This window comes from Pseudophryne corroboree, chromosome 9, assembly GCF_028390025.1.
Source record: "Pseudophryne corroboree isolate aPseCor3 chromosome 9, aPseCor3.hap2, whole genome shotgun sequence".
NCBI lineage: Eukaryota > Metazoa > Chordata > Amphibia > Anura > Myobatrachidae > Pseudophryne > Pseudophryne corroboree.
The window spans coordinates 106,934,945-106,953,902 of record NC_086452.1 but is presented as its reverse complement, the minus strand read 5'-3'; the positions used below and the strand labels follow the sequence as shown (position 1 = coordinate 106,953,902).

Here is an 18,958-nt window from a genome sequence, read left to right as displayed (position 1 = left end):
TCTAGGAGTGGCACTGCAGTGTCACGCAGGATGGCCCTTCCAAAAAACACTCCCCAAACAGCACATGACGCAAAGAAGAAAAAAAGAGGCGCAATGAGGTAGCTGTGTGAGTAAGATAAGCGACCCTAGTGGCCGACACAAACACCTGGCCCATCTAGGAGTGGCACTGCAGTGTCACGCAGGATGGCCCTTCCAAAAAACACTCCCCAAACAGCACATGACGCAAAGAAGAAAAAAAGAGGCGCAATGAGGTAGCTGTGTGAGTAAGCTAAGCGACCCTAGTGGCCGACACAAACACCTGGCCCATCTAGGAGTGGCACTGCAGTGTCACGCAGGATGGCCCTTCAAAAAAACACTCCCCAAACAGCACATGACGCAAAGAAGAAAAAAAGAGGCGCAATGAGGTAGCTGTGTGAGTAAGATAAGCAACCCTAGTGGCCGACACAAACACCTGGCCCATCTAGGAGTGGCACTGCAGTGTCACGCAGGATGGCCCTTCCAAAAAACACTCCCCAAACAGCACATGATGCAAAGAAAAATGAAAGAAAAAAGAGGTGCAAGATGGAATTGTCCTTGGGCCCTCCCACCCACCCTTATGTTGTATAAACAGGACATGCACACTTTAACCAACCCATCATTTCAGTGACAGTGTCTGCCACACGACTGTGACTGAAATGACGGGTTGGTTTGGACCCCCACCGAAAAAGAAGCAATTAATCTCTCCTTGCACAAACTGGCTCTACAGAGGCAAGATGTCCACCTCATCATCATCCTCCGATATATCACCGTGTACATCCCGCTCCTCACAGATTATCAATTCGTCCCCACTGGAATCCACCATCTCAGCTCCCTGTGTACTTTGTGGAGGCAATTGCTGCTGGTCAATGTCTCCACGGAGGAATTGATTATAATTCATTTTAATGAACATCATCTTCTCCACATTTTCTGGAAGTAACCTCGTACGCAGATTGCTGACAAGGTGAGCGGCGGCACTAAACACTCTTTCGGAGTACACACTTGTGGGAGGGCAACTTAGGTAGAATAAAGCCAGTTTGTGCAAGGGCCTCCAAATTGCCTCTTTCTCCTGCCAGTATAAGTACGGACTGTGTGACGTGCCTACTTGGATGCGGTCACTCATATAATCCTCCACCATTCTTTCAATGGTGAGAGAATCATATGCAGTGACAGTAGACGACATGTCCGTAATCGTTGTGAGGTCCTTCAGTCCGGACCAGATGTCAGCATCAGCAGTCGCTCCAGACTGCCCTGCATCACCGCCAGCGGGTGGGCTCGGAATTCTGAGCCTTTTCCTCGCACCCCCAGTTGCGGGAGAATGTGAAGGAGGAGATGTTGACACGTCGCGTTCCGCTTGACTTGACAATTTTGTCACCAGCAGGTCTTTGAACCCCAGCAGACTTGTGTCTGCTGGAAAGAGAGATCCAAGGTAGGTTTTAAATCTAGGATCGAGCACGGTGGCCAAAATGTAGTGCTCTGATTTCAACAGATTGACCACCCGTGAATCCTTGTTAAGCGAATTAAGGGCTCCATCCACAAGTCCCACATGCCTAGCGGAATCGCTCCCTTTTAGCTCCTCCTTCAATGCCTCCAGCTTCTTCTGCAAAAGCCTGATGAGGGGAATGACCTGACTCAGGCTGGCAGTGTCTGAACTGACTTCACGTGTGGCAAGTTCAAAAGGTTGCAGAACCTTGCACAACGTTGAAATCATTCTCCACTGCGCTTGAGACAGGTACATTCCACCTCCTATATTGTGCTCAATTGTGTAGGCTTGAATGGCCTTTTGCTGCTCCTCCAACCTCTGAAGCATATAGAGGGTTGAATTCCACCTCGTTACCACTTCTTGCTTCAGATGATGGCAGGGCAGGTTCAGTAGTTTTTGGTGGTGCTCCAGTCTTCTGTACGTGGTGCCTGTACGCCGAAAGTGTCCCGCAATTCTTCTGGCCACCGACAGCATCTCTTGCACGCCCCTGTCGTTTTTTAAAAAATTCTGCACCACCAAATTCAAGGTATGTGCAAAACATGGGACGTGCTGGAATTTGCCCATATTTAATGCACACACAATATTGCTGGCGTTGTCCGATGCCACAAATCCACAGGAGAGTCCAATTGGGGTAAGCCATTCCGCGATGATCTTCCTCAGTTGCCGTAAGAGGTTTTCAGCTGTGTGCGTATTCTGGAAACCGGTGATACAAAGCGTAGCCTGCCTAGGAAAGAGTTGGCGTTTGCGAGATGCTGCTACTGGTGCCGCCGCTGCTGTTCTTGCGGCGGGAGTCCATACATCTACCCAGTGGGCTGTCACAGTCATATAGTCCTGACCCTGCCCTGCTCCACTTGTCCACATGTCCGTGGTTAAGTGGACATTGGGTACAACTGCATTTTTTAGGACACTGGTGAGTCTTTTTCTGACGTCCGTGTACATTCTCGGTACCGCCTGCCTAGAAAAGTGGAACCTAGATGGTATTTGGTAACGGGGGCACACTACCTCAAGAAATTGTCTAGTTCCCTGTGAACTAACGGCGGATACCGGACGCACGTCTAACACCAACATAGTTGTCAAGGCCTCAGTTATCCGCTTTGCAACAGGATGACTGCTGTGATATTTCATCTTCCTCGCAAAGGACTGTTGGACAGTCAATTGCTTGGTGGAAGTAGTAAAAGTGGGCTTACGACTTCCCCTCTGGGATGACCATCGACTCCCAGCAGCAACAACAGCAGCGCCAGCAGCAGTAGGCGTTACACGCAAGGATGCATCGGAGGAATCCCAGGCAGGAGAGGACTCGTCAGAATTGCCAGTGACATGGCCTGCAGGACTATTGGCATTCCTGGGGAAGGAGGAAATTGACACTGAGGGAGTTGGTGGGGTGGTTTGCGTGAGCTTGGTTACAAGAGGAAGGGATTTACTGGTCAGTGGACTGCTTCTGCTGTCGCCCAAAGTTTTTGAACTTGTCACTGACTTATTATGAATGCGCTGCAGGTGACGTATAAGGGAGGATGTTCCGAGGTGGTTAACGTCCTTACCCCTACTTATTACAGCTTGACAAAGGCAACACACGGCTTGACAAATGTTGTCCGCATTTCTGGTGAAATACTTCCACACCGAAGAGCTGATTTTTTTTGTATTTTCACCAGGCATGTCAACGGCCCTATTCCTCCCACGGACAACAGGTGTCTCCCCGGGTGCCTGACTTAAACAAACCACCTCACCATCAGAATCCTCCTTGTCAATTTCCTCCCCAGCGCCAGCAACACCCATATCCTCCTCATCCTGGTGTACTTCAACACTGACATCTTCAATCTGACTATCAGGAACTGGACTGCGGGTGCTCCTTCCAGCACTTGCAGGGGGCGTGCAAATGGTGGAATGTGCATGCTCTTCCTGTCCAGTGTTGGGAAGGTCAGGCATCGCAACCGACACAATTGGACTCTCCTTGTGGATTTGGGATTTCGAAGAACGCACAGTTCTTTGCGGTGCTTTTGCCAGCTTGAGTCTTTTCAGTTTTCTAGCGAGAGGCTGAGTGCTTCCATCCTCATGTGAAGCTGAACCACTAGCCATGAACATAGGCCAGGGCCTCAGCCGTTCCTTGCCACTCCGTGTGGTAAATGGCATATTGGCAAGTTTACGCTTCTCCTCCGTCAATTTTATTTTAGATTTTGGAGTCCTTTTTTTACTGATATTTGGTGTTTTGGATTTTACATGCTCTGTACTATGACATTGGGCATCGGCCTTGGCAGACGACGTTGCTGGCATTTCATCGTCTCGGCCATGACTAGTGGCAGCAGCTTCAGCACGAGGTGGAAGTGGATTTTGATCTTTCCCTAATTTTGGAACCTCAACATTTTTGTTCTCCATATTTTAATAGGCACAACTAAAAGACACAGAGGTAGCTACAGCCGTGGACTACCGTACTGTGTCTGCTGCTAATATAGACTGGATGATAATGAGATGAAATCAATATATATTATATCACACTAGTACTGCAGCCGGACAGGTAGATATATTTATTATGTAATGACTGATGACGGACCTGCTGGACACTGTCAGCTCAGCAGCACCGCAGACTGCTACAGTAAGCTACTATAGTAGTATGTATAAAGAAGAAAAAAAAAACCCATGGTTAGGTGGTATACAATAATGGATGGACGAGCGACTGCCGACACAGAGGTAGCTACAGCCGTGGACTACCGTACTGTGTCTGCTGCTAATATAGACTGGATGATAATGAGATGAAATCAATATATATTATATCACACTAGTACTGCAGCCGGACAGGTAGATATACTTATTATGTAATGACTGATGACGGACCTGCTGGACACTGTCAGCTCAGCAGCACCGCAGACTGCTACAGTAAGCTACTATAGTAGTATGTATAAAGAAGAAAGAAAAAAAAAACCACGGGTAGGTGGTATACAATTATGGATGGACGAGCGACTGCCGACACAGAGGTAGCTACAGCCGTGGACTACCGTACTGTGTCTGCTGCTAATATAGACTGGATGATAATGAGATGAAATCAATATATATATATATAATATCACTAGTACTGCAGCCGGACAGGTAGATATATGTATTATGTAATGACTGATGACGGACCTGCTGGACACTGTCAGCTCAGCAGCACCGCAGACTGCTACAGTAAGCTACTATAGTAGTATGTATAAAGAAGAAAGAAAAAAAAAACCACGGGTAGGTGGTATACAATTATGGATGGACGAGCGACTGCCGACACAGAGGTAGCTACAGCCGTGGACTACCGTACTGTGTCTGCTGCTAATATAGACTGGATGATAATGAGATGAAATCAATATATATATATATATAATATCACTAGTACTGCAGCCGGACAGGTATATATATTTATTATGTAATGACTGATGACGGACCTGCTGGACACTGTCAGCTCAGCAGCACCGCAGACTGCTGGTAAGCTACTATAGTAGTATGTATAAAGAAGAAAGAAAAAAAAAAAAACCACGGGTAGGTGGTATACAATTATGGATGGACAAGCGACTGCCGACACAGAGGTAGCTACAGCCGTGGACTACCGTACTGTGTCTGCTGCTAATATAGACTGGATGATAATGAGATGAAATCAATATATATATATATATAATATCACTAGTACTGCAGCCGGACAGGTATATATATTTATTATGTAATGACTGATGACGGACCTGCTAGACACTGTCAGCTCAGCAGCACCGCAGACTGCTACAGTAAGCTACTATAGTAGTATGTATAAAGAAGAAAGAAAAGAAAAAAACCACGGGTAGGTGGTATACAATTATGGATGGACGAGCGACTGCCGACACAGAGGTAGCTACAGCCGTGGACTACCGTACTGTGTCTGCTGCTAATATAGACTGGATGATAATGAGATGAAATCAATATATATATATATAATATCACTAGTACTGCAGCCGGACAGGTATATATATTTATTATGTAATGACTGATGACGGACCTGCTGGACACTGTCAGCTCAGCAGCACCGCAGACTGCTACAGTAAGCTACTATAGTAGTATGTATAAAGAAGAAAGAAAAAAAAAACCACGGGTAGGTGGTATACAATTATGGATGGACGAGCGACTGCCGACACAGAGGTAGCTACAGCCGTGGACTACCGTACTGTGTCTGCTGCTAATATAGACTGGATGATAATGAGATGAAATCAATATATATATATATAATATCACTAGTACTGCAGCCGGACAGGTATATATATTTATTATTAAACTGGTGGTCAGGTCACTGGTCACACTATCAGCAACTTGCAAGTAGTACTCCTAAGCAGACAATCACAATATATATTATACTGGTGGTCAGTGTGGTCACAATGGCAGTGTGGCACTCTGGCAGCAAAAGTGTGCACTGTACGTTATATGTACTCCTGAGTCCTGCTCTCAGACTCTAACTGCTCCCCACTGTCAGTGTCTCCCCCACAAGTCAGATAATACAGTCACACTATCTATCACTTCAGCAAGTAACTACTAGTACTCCTCCTAATGCTCCCCAAAATTACTACTGTGTCTCTCTCTACTGTCTCACTCTCTTCTCTATAAACGGAGAGGACGCCAGCCACGTCCTCTCCCTATGAATCTCAATGCACGTGTGAAAATGGCGGCGACGCGCGGCTCCTTATATAGAATCCGAGTCTCGCGATAGAATCCGAGCCTCGCGAGAATCCGACAGCGGGATGATGACGTTCGGGCGCGCTCGGGTTAACCGAGCAAGGCGGGAAGATCCGAGTCGCTCGGCCCCGTGTAAAAAAAACTGAAGTTCGTGCGGGTTCGGATTCCGAGGAACCGAACCCACTCATCCCTAGTACACACTGGCCATTTTATCGTCCGTTCTATTGAACAACCAATATATAGCCGGTCCATCGGCAAGTGTGTACCAACAATATGTCTGTGAACGCCGTCATTCACAGACATATAGCGTCAGCCCTGCTGCACACACGGTGACCAATATCGCCACAGCCGACCACCCGTACACATGCTGCAGAGGCAGCCAATGATTAAAGACTCAACTGGGCAGGTGCATGTAAATGCCCACCCAGTTCATGACGTTAGTCACGATGGATCGGGCAGTGTGTATGCACAACAAACTGCCCGATCGGGCTATAGCTATATCTGCAGATCTATTGATCTGCTAATATATATTGATCAGTGTGGACCCACCATTAGACTTGTGTTGGACTTGCATTTTTTGTTACTTATACGGTAGGGCCATTGCCAATCCTATTGTAATTGTTACATTAATCAAAATGTTTACAAATATTAGAACATAACACAATCTTGCATTTTATTTACGGTTTAAAAGACAACATTGATAAGCTTGTGCTCTCTCGTATGCTGTAGGCTGCATTCATGTCAAGAAGGGTTAGTGCTGTCTCGCAAACCTCCACCGTCTCTATGGAAGATGATGACCGTGAAGACAGATCCAGAGATGAAGCTCCACCAGGGAAGTCTGATTTAAAAAAGGTGACGTAGAGTACTTTATTGTATACGCAGAGCTGTACGTAACTCTGCAGCCGTACTGCCTCCAGCCATATGTCTTTTTTCATACTGTAGCTGGTATCATTATCAGTGCGCACTTGGACCTGGCCTATCCTTAATGTAAAAGGTCTGTCTGTAATCAGGTATATTTACACAACTCTGCACGCTGTAGCCTGCAGTTTCGTCAGCATGCCCTCTCTGAACTTATGTGAGAACGCCAAGTTACAGCCACCTCAGTGCCAAGTGGAGTTGCAGCTAAGATGCGTAGGACACCACTGCACATAGTTGCATATGCTTTTTTACAGAGCATGTGCAGTGTGAAAACACGCAAGGTGCGCTCCACACACAGACTTCCAGTGAACTCTGCACAAACCCCATAGGGGGTTTCATATTTATACCCAATGGTTTGCATACAAGTACTATGTTTGGGGTCTACACATGTGCAGAATGGGTCTTACGATATCATTTGCAGCCCCCGGGCCGCCACAGCGTGATTGACATGCTGAGGCATCTGGGAGGCGGCACCCAGCAGTGCTCTTCAAAACTGGGTCGCATCGCCTCTGTTTTGAAGACGTGACGGGTCCAGGGTCTGTGTTGTAGGACAGGAGGCATCTAACACCTACAGTCGTCTCCTGCTCCATTAGAATTTTAATTAGACAGAATTGCACAGCCACTTCCGTGCGACTGTACAATTCCATACAAACATGAATTGCACCCAATGTACATTGTTATCTCTCTAATGTGGTCATTTGATGGCAGATTGTGGCTTCATGTAGATCTGTAAATTAATTCTCCAAGTGCTTAGCTACCCTTCTGCTTTGGGCAAAATCAACATTGATTATATTTTCCCTGGGGTTTGTCTTTGTTCTGTACATAACATACTTCTTGTGATTACATTTTAAATAGCCTTGTGTACGTTACAATACCAGCAAGCATCAACACAGAGAGGGGAGATATGAGCTGGATAAATCTTTAAATTCATCCGTACTGTTTTCTGTTAAATTAAATTGGTGCTTTTATTCAAAACAAGCTCGTAGGGAATCATTAATCAAATACTTTGAACTGAAAATCTAGCGCAAAATACCAGCAACAGATGTATTGCTTTTTTTTCTGTAGAACTATGGAATTCCAGCAGTTTTTTTCCAAAATTGATTTTAATGTACCGTAATCCAGAACACTGGCATATTAAGAAGCTAGACAGTCTACCATGGCATTTAACCCCCTTCAGTCTATATTTTGCACACGAACACTGTTTTCTTTATGCTGAACGATACAAAATAGCATTGCCCGACCCTAGTTAACAAGCAGCCTGTGGGCAGAGAAAGCTGTGCAGGAGTACAGGATCCGCAGTGAGCCCTCTGATAACATTGTATCAGGACAGTATAATTATCACAGGGCTCACTGCGCTATTTTTTACAAGTATGGGAAATGCGATCTTGTTGCTAAAAAAAAATGAATTAAAGGATTTGTAGCAGTTTTTCACAGAAACTGCTCCAAAAAGCCATTTAATACATTCAGGTGATACTAAAATAATTTGAAAAGGGTGTGAAAACAGTCCTTTTCACTTTATTTTAGTCAAAATAATGTTAATTAATCAGCCCCTATGCATGTGTAATTTACTGTAGTTTTTAGACACATCCTGAGAGTAAACCAGTCCATTGGATTGTAGTCATTAGTACAGTAAGCTAGCCGACAATTTATATAACATCCTGGTTAAGAACTCTCATTAAAGACATTTGCTTGGTGCTGAATACTAATAAAAACAACTGTGCCAAGCTTATAAGGTAATGTTTATTGATTTGTCCTCTACTAAACCCAATTATTATGGCAACCTTTGATTTTATGTAGTACTTCTAAGTTACACTCTAATTACGTTAACAATGAATTATCTTAACATCTCAAGATCTATATAATACTGTACATTACTTATGGTAAGTAAAATATTATACAGTGTGTGCTGGTAATTGTTTTGAGTGTTTGCCATCCACATAGTAATATTTTTAAGTCCGAATTATAAACTTTTTGGATGTGCTGGGCTAAATTTAAATTTAGTCAATTTCCAATTAAGAAGAAATAAAGCTTTGAACTTGTTGCAAGGTTGCGTCGTTCTGTCAAACAAACATTTTGAGATTTGCACCTTTCAGAGTTCTTGTATAATGGCTTTAGTGCTTCCCTTATCTCACAAGTCATCAATCCTCTCACATAGGGCTCAACCTTTGGATGGTTTAATTGGTTTCGCTCCAAGCCAGCAAAAGAAGCCGAAACCCCAGTGAGTGATCCACAAATACCAGCAGAATCTTCATCTCAGGTAATAATAGACCAAATATACAAATACAGGTTGAGTATCCCTTATCCAAAATGCTTGGGACCAGAGGTATTTTGGATATCGGATTTTTCCGTATTTTGGAATAATTGCATACTATAATGAGATATCATGGCAATGGGACCTAAATCTAAGCACAGAATGCATTTATGTTTTATATGCACCTTATACACACAGCCTGAAGGTAATTTTAGCCAATATTTTTTATAACTTTGTGCATTAAACAAAGTGTGTCTACATTCACACAATTCATTTATGTTTCATATACACCTTATATACACAGTCTGAAGGTCAATAGTTTTAATAACTGTGTGTATTAAACAAAGTTTGTGTACATTGAGTCATCAGAAAACAAAAGTTTCACTATCTCACTCTCGCTCAAAAAAGTCCGTATTTCGGAATATTCCGTATTTCGGATATTTGGATATGGGATACTCAACCTGTATAGCATACCTCCACCATGTGTGCAAAGATAGTATACTACCACCAAGTATACCAAAATAGTATATCACCACTCCGTATACAAAAAAGTGTACCCTCGCTGAATATACAGACAGCGTTGACACTTATGAAGTATTTAAATATAGTATACCTCCACAAAGTAGACAGACCGCATAGACATTCACCATATATACAAATATAATATATTGCCACACAAAAATAAGAAATCCCCACCAACCATATTAGTAAACTGTACTAAGCATATCAGTATACTACCATAAAAAATAGTTTACCACCACCATATATGCAAATAGTATATACCAACACCAAATGTACAACGTATACCTCCAACCCATATACAAACAGATTATATTATGTATACAAATATTGCATACCTCCAAGTATACAAATATGCTATGCCTCTTACAGTTATGCAATATAATACAGGTTGAGTATCCCTTATCCAAAATGCTTGGGACCAGAGGTATTTTGGATATCGGATTTTTCCGTATTTTGGAATAATTGCATACCATAATGAGATATCATGGTGATGGGACCTAAATCTAAGCACATAATGCATTTATGTTTTATATGCACCTTATAAACACAGCCTGAAGGTAATTTTAGCCAATATTTTTTATAACTTTGTGCATTAAACAAAGTGTGTGTACATTCACACAAATCATTTATGTTTCATATACACCTTATATACACAGTCTGAAGGTCATTTAATACAATATTTTTAATAACTGTGTGTATTAAACAAAGTTTGTGTACATTGAGCCATCAGAAAACAAAAGTTTCACTATCTCACTCTCGCTCAAAAAAGTCCGTATTTTGGAATATTCCATATTTCGGATATTTGGATATGGGATACTCAACCTGTATACCTCTATCAAGTATACAAATATAGTGTGTCCAAATGTTGAAAAATTGTATGCAGAATAGACAAATATAGTATATGTTCACAAAGTATGCAAAATTATATACTATATATACTATATATTATATACCAAATATAGTATACCTTCACCAAGTATGCCAAAATAGTATACCTTCATCAAATATGTGAAAATAGTATACTACCATCAAATTATACCAAAATAGTGTAACACATACTTTGCCTACTTTCTGGCAGCTCTCTCCGGGAGAGAGCTGCCAGGACGGTTCAGTGGAGGGGCGGGGCTGGGCAATGACGAGAGAAGGGGGCAGGGAGGAGGCAGAATGGGGCGTGGTGGAGGAGTGGCAGAGGCGGAACGAGGGCGGGGTTACAGCATTGCACCATTTAAACCACACACCCGCTCTGTAATACCACTATAACTGGCATTTTACAGCAGGGGGAGTGACTATGATGACGCGATTCAACAAGAATCGCATCATCTACTGTCCGGACCGCCCACTTTACTCTCAAAGTGGGCGGCCGGGCAGGGGAGATCTTGTCTGCTCTTCCGTGGGGCCGGGAGGGTCACCCAATTTTCGTGAGCCTCTCAGCCATTCCGGGAGAGTAGGCAAGTATGGTGTAACACCACCAAGTATACCAAAAAGTATACCTTCACAAAATATACAAATATAGTATACTGTAGCTCCACCAAGTATACATATAGTATACAGTTCCTCTACCAAGTATACAAATAACGTACACATGCATCAATTATACAAATATAATATACCTCCAGCAAGCAGGGGTGGGCTGTTCCAGGTAGCATGTGTCACAACAATGGTTTGGACCTCCAGCTGCACAGAGTTGGAAGCGGACAGAGGGGGTGATTCAGACTTGATCGCTGCTGTGTGTTTTTGCACAGCGTGCGATCAGCAATAGACTGCGCATGCGTATGCACCGCAATGTGCACGCACATTGGCCATCAGCAACAGGCATCGCTGGTCAGCGACAGAATAGTACAAAAATTCCGATCACACGGGCGTTCACAAGGTGATTGATAGAAAGAGGCCATTTGTGGGTGGTAACTAACCATTTACTGGGAGTGTCTGGAAAAACGCAGGCGTTTCCAAGCGTTTTCAGGGAGAGTGTCTGATGTCAGCTCCGGCCCCGATCAGCTTGTTCTCATTGCACTGGAGGAGTAAGGCCTGGGTTGCGTGCAGACTGCACACACTGGATTTTTGCAGCTGGTGTACACATGCGATCACACACTTGCATGGCGAATTTACACTCCCCCTTGGGTGGCAACTATCTGATTGCAGGACAACAAAGTTAGCAGCCCATCGATCAGGTCTGAATAGCCCCCAGAGGCTGCACAGGTAGTACAGAATTCAGCCGGTGGCCACGTGTGCAAGAAGTGACCAAATCCATTCTGTTATTGTAGGTGACGGCCAGGGAACACACACCGGGCAGAGTTTGAAGCAGACTGCCTCTACGGGTGTGTCATTCATTACATCAATTGGCCTATGTCAGCTGAATCTTCCTTTCATTCCTGAGAAAACAGAGGGTAGATAGACAGAAATTTGGGGCATAAAGACATGTGGTAAGCTTTAGACAGAGGCGTAACTAGGGTTTCGGAGCCCAGGGCAAGATGAAGAGTTAGGAGCCCCCCCCCCCCCCCCCCACACTCTCCCCCCTAAAAAAAAAGAATACCCTAAGAGAAAGTATGTGCGAGCGCCAAAAAATGGGCATGGCCACGCAGCAAAAGGGGTGTGGTCACATACCAGAAGGGGCATGGCCACTGAAAATGGGGCGTGCCAACATGACTATCACCTACCCCCTGCGTCGTCTCACAGTACACTATTACCTCCCCCTTGTGTCGTCTCTCAGCACACTATCATTCAATTTTTGCACATTACGGCAGTAGAGTCCCTGTTTCACACAGTACGCAGACAGAGTCCCCTTTTTACACAGTACACACAGTGCCAGATACACATTACCCCACAGTACCAGATACACATTGCCCCACAGTGCCAGATACACATTGCCCCACAGTGCCAGATGCACATTGCCCCACAGTGCCAGATGCATATTACCCCACAGAGCCAGAAACACATTGCCTCACAGTGCCAGATACATTGTTCCCCACAGTGCCAGATGCATATTACCCCACAGTGCCAGATGCATATAACCCCACAGTGCCAGATACACATTGCCCCACAGTGCCAGATACATTGTACCCCACAGTGCCAGATGCATATTACCCCATAGTGCCAGATGCATATTACCCAACAGTGCCAGATACACATTACCCCAGTGCCAGATATATATTAACCCATAGTGCCAGATGCATATTTCCCGGCAGTGACAAATACATATTACCCCACAGTGCCAGATGTATATTACCCCACAATGCCAGATGTATATTGCCCAATAGTGCCAGATACACATTGCCCCACAGTGCCAGATACACATTGCCCCACAGTGCCAGATACCTATTACCCCACAGATATACACATTGCCAGATAGCAGCTGGGACGAGGGGCGGCACCAGAGCTACCGTAGCGGGGGGGAGTGGGCATGATGTCCTGGCTGCCAGCGGTGCCCCCATCTGCTGGGCCTGCCAAGGCGCCCAGGGCACATGCCCTGCTCGATACCCCTTAGTTACGCCTCTGGCTTTAGACGTGGCCTACACAGTTACACTGCATGGATACTGCAGGAAGCTGTGATGCTGTGACTTGCTGGCCACATCCTTGGAATCATGAGAGAGAGGATTAGAATGTAAGTGGAGGATCTTCTATATATAATTCTGACATAAGAACATGATAATTAGAAATATAACTTACAGAAAAGTCAATATGCTAGGTCAGAGGTTCCCAAACTCGGTCCTCAAGGCACCATAATGGTGCAGGTTTTAAGGATATCCATTGATTACAGATGGTTAAATCAAATTGATTGAGATACCTGTGCTCAAGTATGGATATACATAAAACTTGAACCGTTAGGGTGCCTTGAGGACCAAGTTTGGGAATCTTGGTGCTAGATAAAACAATGAAATAAATGCTGGATTGTATTACTGGTTCCCAAACTCGGTCCTCATGGTTCCCTAACAGTTCGGTTATTACCGTAATCTATACTTGAGCACAGGTGACATATCAGCTGACCATCTGTGCTCTGCCATGAATATACTAAAATTCTGGACTGTTAGGGTGCTGCGAGGACTGAGCTTGGGTATATGCCCATTACCTACATTATTCAATATGTTAAATTCCTCTAAATATGTTGCTTAGTTATTTTTGTGGCGCATTTATTACCTTTCACTAAAGGAAAGGTTAGGGTTAGACACTAAGGGGGAGGTTAGGGTTAGGGTGCAGTAAGGGAGGCTTAGGAAGTTAAGGGGCGGGGGAGTTTAAATACTTACCTTGCCCCTGTCGGGACCTTCACTTTCGGGATGCCAGCGTCAGTATTCTGACTACTGGCGTCACGTCCGCCGGGATCAAGTACCGATCCCCTTTTAAGGCTGGGCCAATTCCAGGCACAGATAGAAGCTTATTGGGTTCGTATTGCAATGTGCACTTAGACAGCTATATCTGCGTATGATTAGCCAACCCCCTGTAACTACCCAGGAATACTCAACACATTTCCGAAAACACTTCTGTACAGCAACTCTGTATGAATACTATCAGGAGGTATGAGCATTGCAGAAGACTGACGTATCAAGTGCTGCAGGACTAGAACCAGTTAGAAAGGGGGCCGCAGTTGGCCCACTGCCCAATGTCATAGAAAAAACAGCAGTGCTCCCGGGTGGGCCATCTCCCAGATAACGGCACTTGGAAGTGCCCGGTAGCCAGAGCAGAGGACAGCTATTCCAGTTTGCTTTCAACAGTGCAAATCCTGGATGTGCGGCAGCTAGCAGCCGGTGTGAATCTGACCCGAAACAGGGGGGGAGGGAGCCAGGGGCTCAGGATGGGACCAACCAAGTGGGCACTGTCCAATGCTCCCAGTGGTCCATCCACTCTTGACCCCCACAAACAACCTAAAAATAGTATACTACCACCAAGTACAGTATATACAATTAGCATATCACAAATAAGTTTACAAGAATAGTACATCACCAACATATGAATATAGTATCCCCCCACCAAAGTAAACAAAAATAATATAATTCCATCAAGTATATAGAAATTATACCATCACCGAATGTACAGAAACTGTTTTTTTACCACTAATTTTACAGAAACTGCGATGCCACAAAATATTCCCAAAATTAATGTGTAAAAAATGAAAAGAGTTTCAGAATGATTCCCACATAGACATGTAACAGCAAACATGAAAACTTTGTTGTTCCTGTCTTTGAACTATACCACTTGCATTCCTCCATTGCTTGGCGGATGGCCATGGATAAACTATATTAATAAAAACTATGATAAATTGATAAATTATAAGAACTGCTATTTCTCATCTATTGCCAATTGGCAACCTCTGTCTCTTTAGCATTTGCTAATAAAATAATAAAAAATAATATGCTTTTTGTTGTCAGTTACAGCTCAGAGAAGTGGCTTTTTACATCTATAGACTATGACAATAACTGTAAATACAACTCCCAACTCTCCACTCTTTCATCAAAGCACTTCTATGGACTATTAAATAATTACCATCAGGCTGTGCAGCCCACGTCAGGCCTTGATGTTTTGAAGTGTGTCAATTCCTAACCTCAAACCCTCACACTTAACCACCTGCTTGTGCTGTTTATTCATGAAATAATGGGGTTAAACTTTGCTTTTCTGCTGAAATGCTTTGATATGTAACAATTTTTGTACTTGCCGGATATGTAATAATGTAATGTACCAAGAAATACAGTGTGTTTTTCTAATGCTTTAAAGAGGTAATGATCCGTAATCAGGTGGAGCACAAGTTTCTTTTTAAATTAACTAACTAACTAACTAACTAACTAACTAACTAACTAACTAACTAGAGACTGGAAACAAATTGCTGTGAACTAAATGTCTGTTTCTGATATGAAAGTAAAGCCGAAAAAGCAAGTATCTTTGTATCCGAAACATGTTGGCATGCAAGGGGAGCAAATACATTTATATTTTTTCTGTGCGGGGTAAATACTGGCTGCTTTTGCATGTACCCAACAAATGTTAGACAGCTTTACATTAACACTGCAACTTAGGGCCTAGGGGGTCATTCCGAGTTGATCGCTCGCTAGCTACTTTTTGCAGCCGTGCAAACGAGTAGTCGCCGCCCACGGGGGAGTGTATTTTCGCTTTGCAAGTGTGCGATCGCATGTGCAGCCGAGCGGGACGAAAAAGTTTTTTGCAGTTTCAGAGTAGGTCTGAACTTACTCAGCCCTTGCGATCACTTCAGCCTGTCCGGTCCCGGAATTGATGTCAGACGCCCGCCCTGCAAACGCCTGGACACGCCTGCGTTTTCCCTACAACTCCCAGAAAACGGTCAGTTGACACCCATAAACGAATGGTATTCGTCGCTAGAAGCATTGCCCAACAGCGATGCTGTTTGTTCCCTTATGACGCGCAGTGCATACTCATGCGCAGTAGTATCCTTATCGCTGCGCTGCAAAAATCGGCAGCGTGCGATCAACTCGGAATGACCCCCCTAGTTCAGATCTGATTGCAACAGCAAATTTGTTAGCTAATGGGCAAAACCATGTGCACTGCAGGGGGGGGGGGGGCAGATTTAACGTGCAGAGAGAGTTAGATTTGGGTGGGGTATGTTCAAAGTGAAAACTAAATTGCAGTGTAAAAATAAAGCAGCCAGTATTTACCCTGCACAGAAACAATATACTGTAACCCGCCCAAATCTAACTCTCTCTGCAAATGTTTTATCTGACCCACCTGGGGGGTCATTCCGAGTTGATCGTAGCTGTGCTAAATTTAGCACAGCTACGATCTTCTTCCCTGACATGTGGGGGGACGCCCACACAGGGCTAGCACGCCCCGCATGTCAGTCCGGCCCCCCTTGCAGAAGTGCAAAGGTATCGCACAGCGGCGATGCCTTTGCACTTCAAGAGTAGCTCCCGGCCAGCGCAGTTTTAGCATGCTGGCCGGGAGCTACTCTTCGCTCCCCGACCCGCAGCGGCTGCGTGTGACGTACGCAGCCACTGCAGCCCGCCCCCCGTTTGGTCCGGCCACGCCTGCGTTGGCCGGACCAAACCCACGAAATGGCGGCCAAACGCTGTCGTTCCGCTGCCTCCCACCCAGCGATCGCCTCTGCCTGTCAATCAGGCAGAGGCGATCGCATCTGGCATGCGCCGGCGCACTATGGCACCGGAGCATGCGCAGCAGGGACCCGTTCGCTCTGCTGCGTTAAAAACGCAGCGAGCGAACGGGTCAGAATGACCCCTACCGTTTTGCCCATTAGCTAACAAATTTGCTGCTGCAATCAGATCTAAATTACCCGTTAGATTTCAGTTTGGACACACCCAATTCTAAGTCTCTCTGCACATGTTACATCTGCTGCATCTGCAGTGTAGCATGGTTTTACCTACAGTAGGTGCACAGTTACTTGTTTTTTTATTTTTGCTTTACTTCCAAATCAGAATCAGGCACTAAATCTTCTCCACCCTTGTTCCCAACAATCACCCAGGAGAGGAACCTGCAAACAGAGCATACAGGCAGTATGAAAACTGATCAGCCGCACCCATCCCTTATTATAACCAGCCTCCATCCATGTAACAGATATCTTCTTTCTGGCAACCCCTCTAGACTAAACAGAGTTGGCAGTTTAAGAATGTGTGCAGGCCTCCATGCCGGCTTCCTCCCATCTGGTAGAGTCTCAGTAGACTTTGGCTTTGTGCAAGTGAAAACTGCACATGTGCAGGTCTCTGGGAACATGATATCCATGCCAGATTCCTGGTGATATCTCTATTGCGCATGCACACATTACCGGAAATATGTCCTTGCACCATTTTCCCTGTTATTTTATACTGCACAGGCTGACGCAGGACTCCAGTGTGCACCTACATCCATTATAGATACGGAATGTACCTCAGCCATCTTAGATGACTTTGCTGTTGAATAAGTTTCCTTCTCTAACTATTACAAACTAAAATGTGGGAGATCTCGATGGAGTAGTTTCATTATATGTTAAATCTGACAGGTTATATGTGATCTGATGTATATACTGTAATATTCTAAATCCCTTCATAATTAAACACTACCCCTAGTAGCCCTATTATGGCATGCTTGCCTTCTCATCTGGGAGATCAGGTCATCCTGCTGCATCCTGCCTACTACCTGGTAGAATGAGCGTTAGGTGGCTGTAATTACGTGTTTGAGCAGTCGTGCCCCCCAGAACACCCACTTGCATGTCCCCTCTGGGAACTCTCCCGGAGGGTAGGAATATACAGTAGCTTAGTATGAATGCTATGTGTATGGTCTACCTCTCTGCTAACTTCTTGAATTTTTCCCCAGACCGAACCTCCACAAAGACCTAGTGACAAGTTCGGTCCTCCACTTCTGCCACCTTCTGGTTCCTTACCCCCAGAAACCAGCCACTCATTTTTCAGAGGTACAGTACAAGTATTTTAGGTTAGTTCCATGATTGTATTACTGCAAAAGCTAAAGTCAGTCCATTACACCCTGTAACAGCTTCACTGTGTAAAGTATTAAATTAAAATATATTACGCTACATTCTAAATAAGTGTTATACAGCTTTGCTCCACCATTTCTGGGTGACATTGTTTTCCCTGTTAATCCAGTCAGTGGAAAAGTTTTATAGGATTTATATGTGGCACAGAATACAATGAGATGTTTTCCCATCTCCCTGGTGTCAGCTGGCATAAACGTTGACTAACAATTTATGTGTATCACGCCGATGCGGACAGCAAATGGATCAACACAGTAAAATAAACGCCCGCTTGCCCTTTTCTGTACATTGATCCTGCTGCCCCAGTGTATTGCTCAAGCAATCTATCAGTGGATATACACATAAAAACAGACTACAGGCTTTTTAATTATTGATTAACCACAAACCAAAGTCTACACTTAGCAGAATACAGAAATGCAGTTAGAAATGTTATTTATCAACCTGTAAAAAGAGAATTAGAAGGGGAGTGGGAAAGGAATGAGGCTAAAACCAACAGCACTCATATAATATTACCATTCATTAGGTTCTTTAATGAACCACTTGTGGATTTTTATATGGATTCCGAGTGAATATATATTTTTTCATACAGTCTGATTAGTGGGTCATTCTGACTGATGGCTGAAATTCTCTGGTTAGATGTTGAGTTGCAGAGTGCTTGATTTGACTCCCTGAAACTCCTTAATCC

General features: G+C 44.4%; 1 protein-coding gene across 3 annotated transcripts in view; it reads left to right on the top strand.

The window, feature by feature from the left end:
* The window catches only part of SEC16B (SEC16 homolog B, endoplasmic reticulum export factor), a 327,501-nt gene that overhangs the window by 241,386 nt on the left and 67,157 nt on the right, over positions 1–18,958 (top strand). For all 3 annotated transcript variants that reach the window (XM_063939718.1, XM_063939716.1, XM_063939717.1), the window contains exons 21-23: positions 6,881–7,003; positions 9,225–9,326; positions 18,099–18,195. In XM_063939718.1, coding sequence (XP_063795788.1) covers positions 6,881–7,003; positions 9,225–9,326; positions 18,099–18,195 — 322 coding nt within the window. The remainder of the gene's footprint in view (positions 1–6,880; positions 7,004–9,224; positions 9,327–18,098; positions 18,196–18,958) is intronic.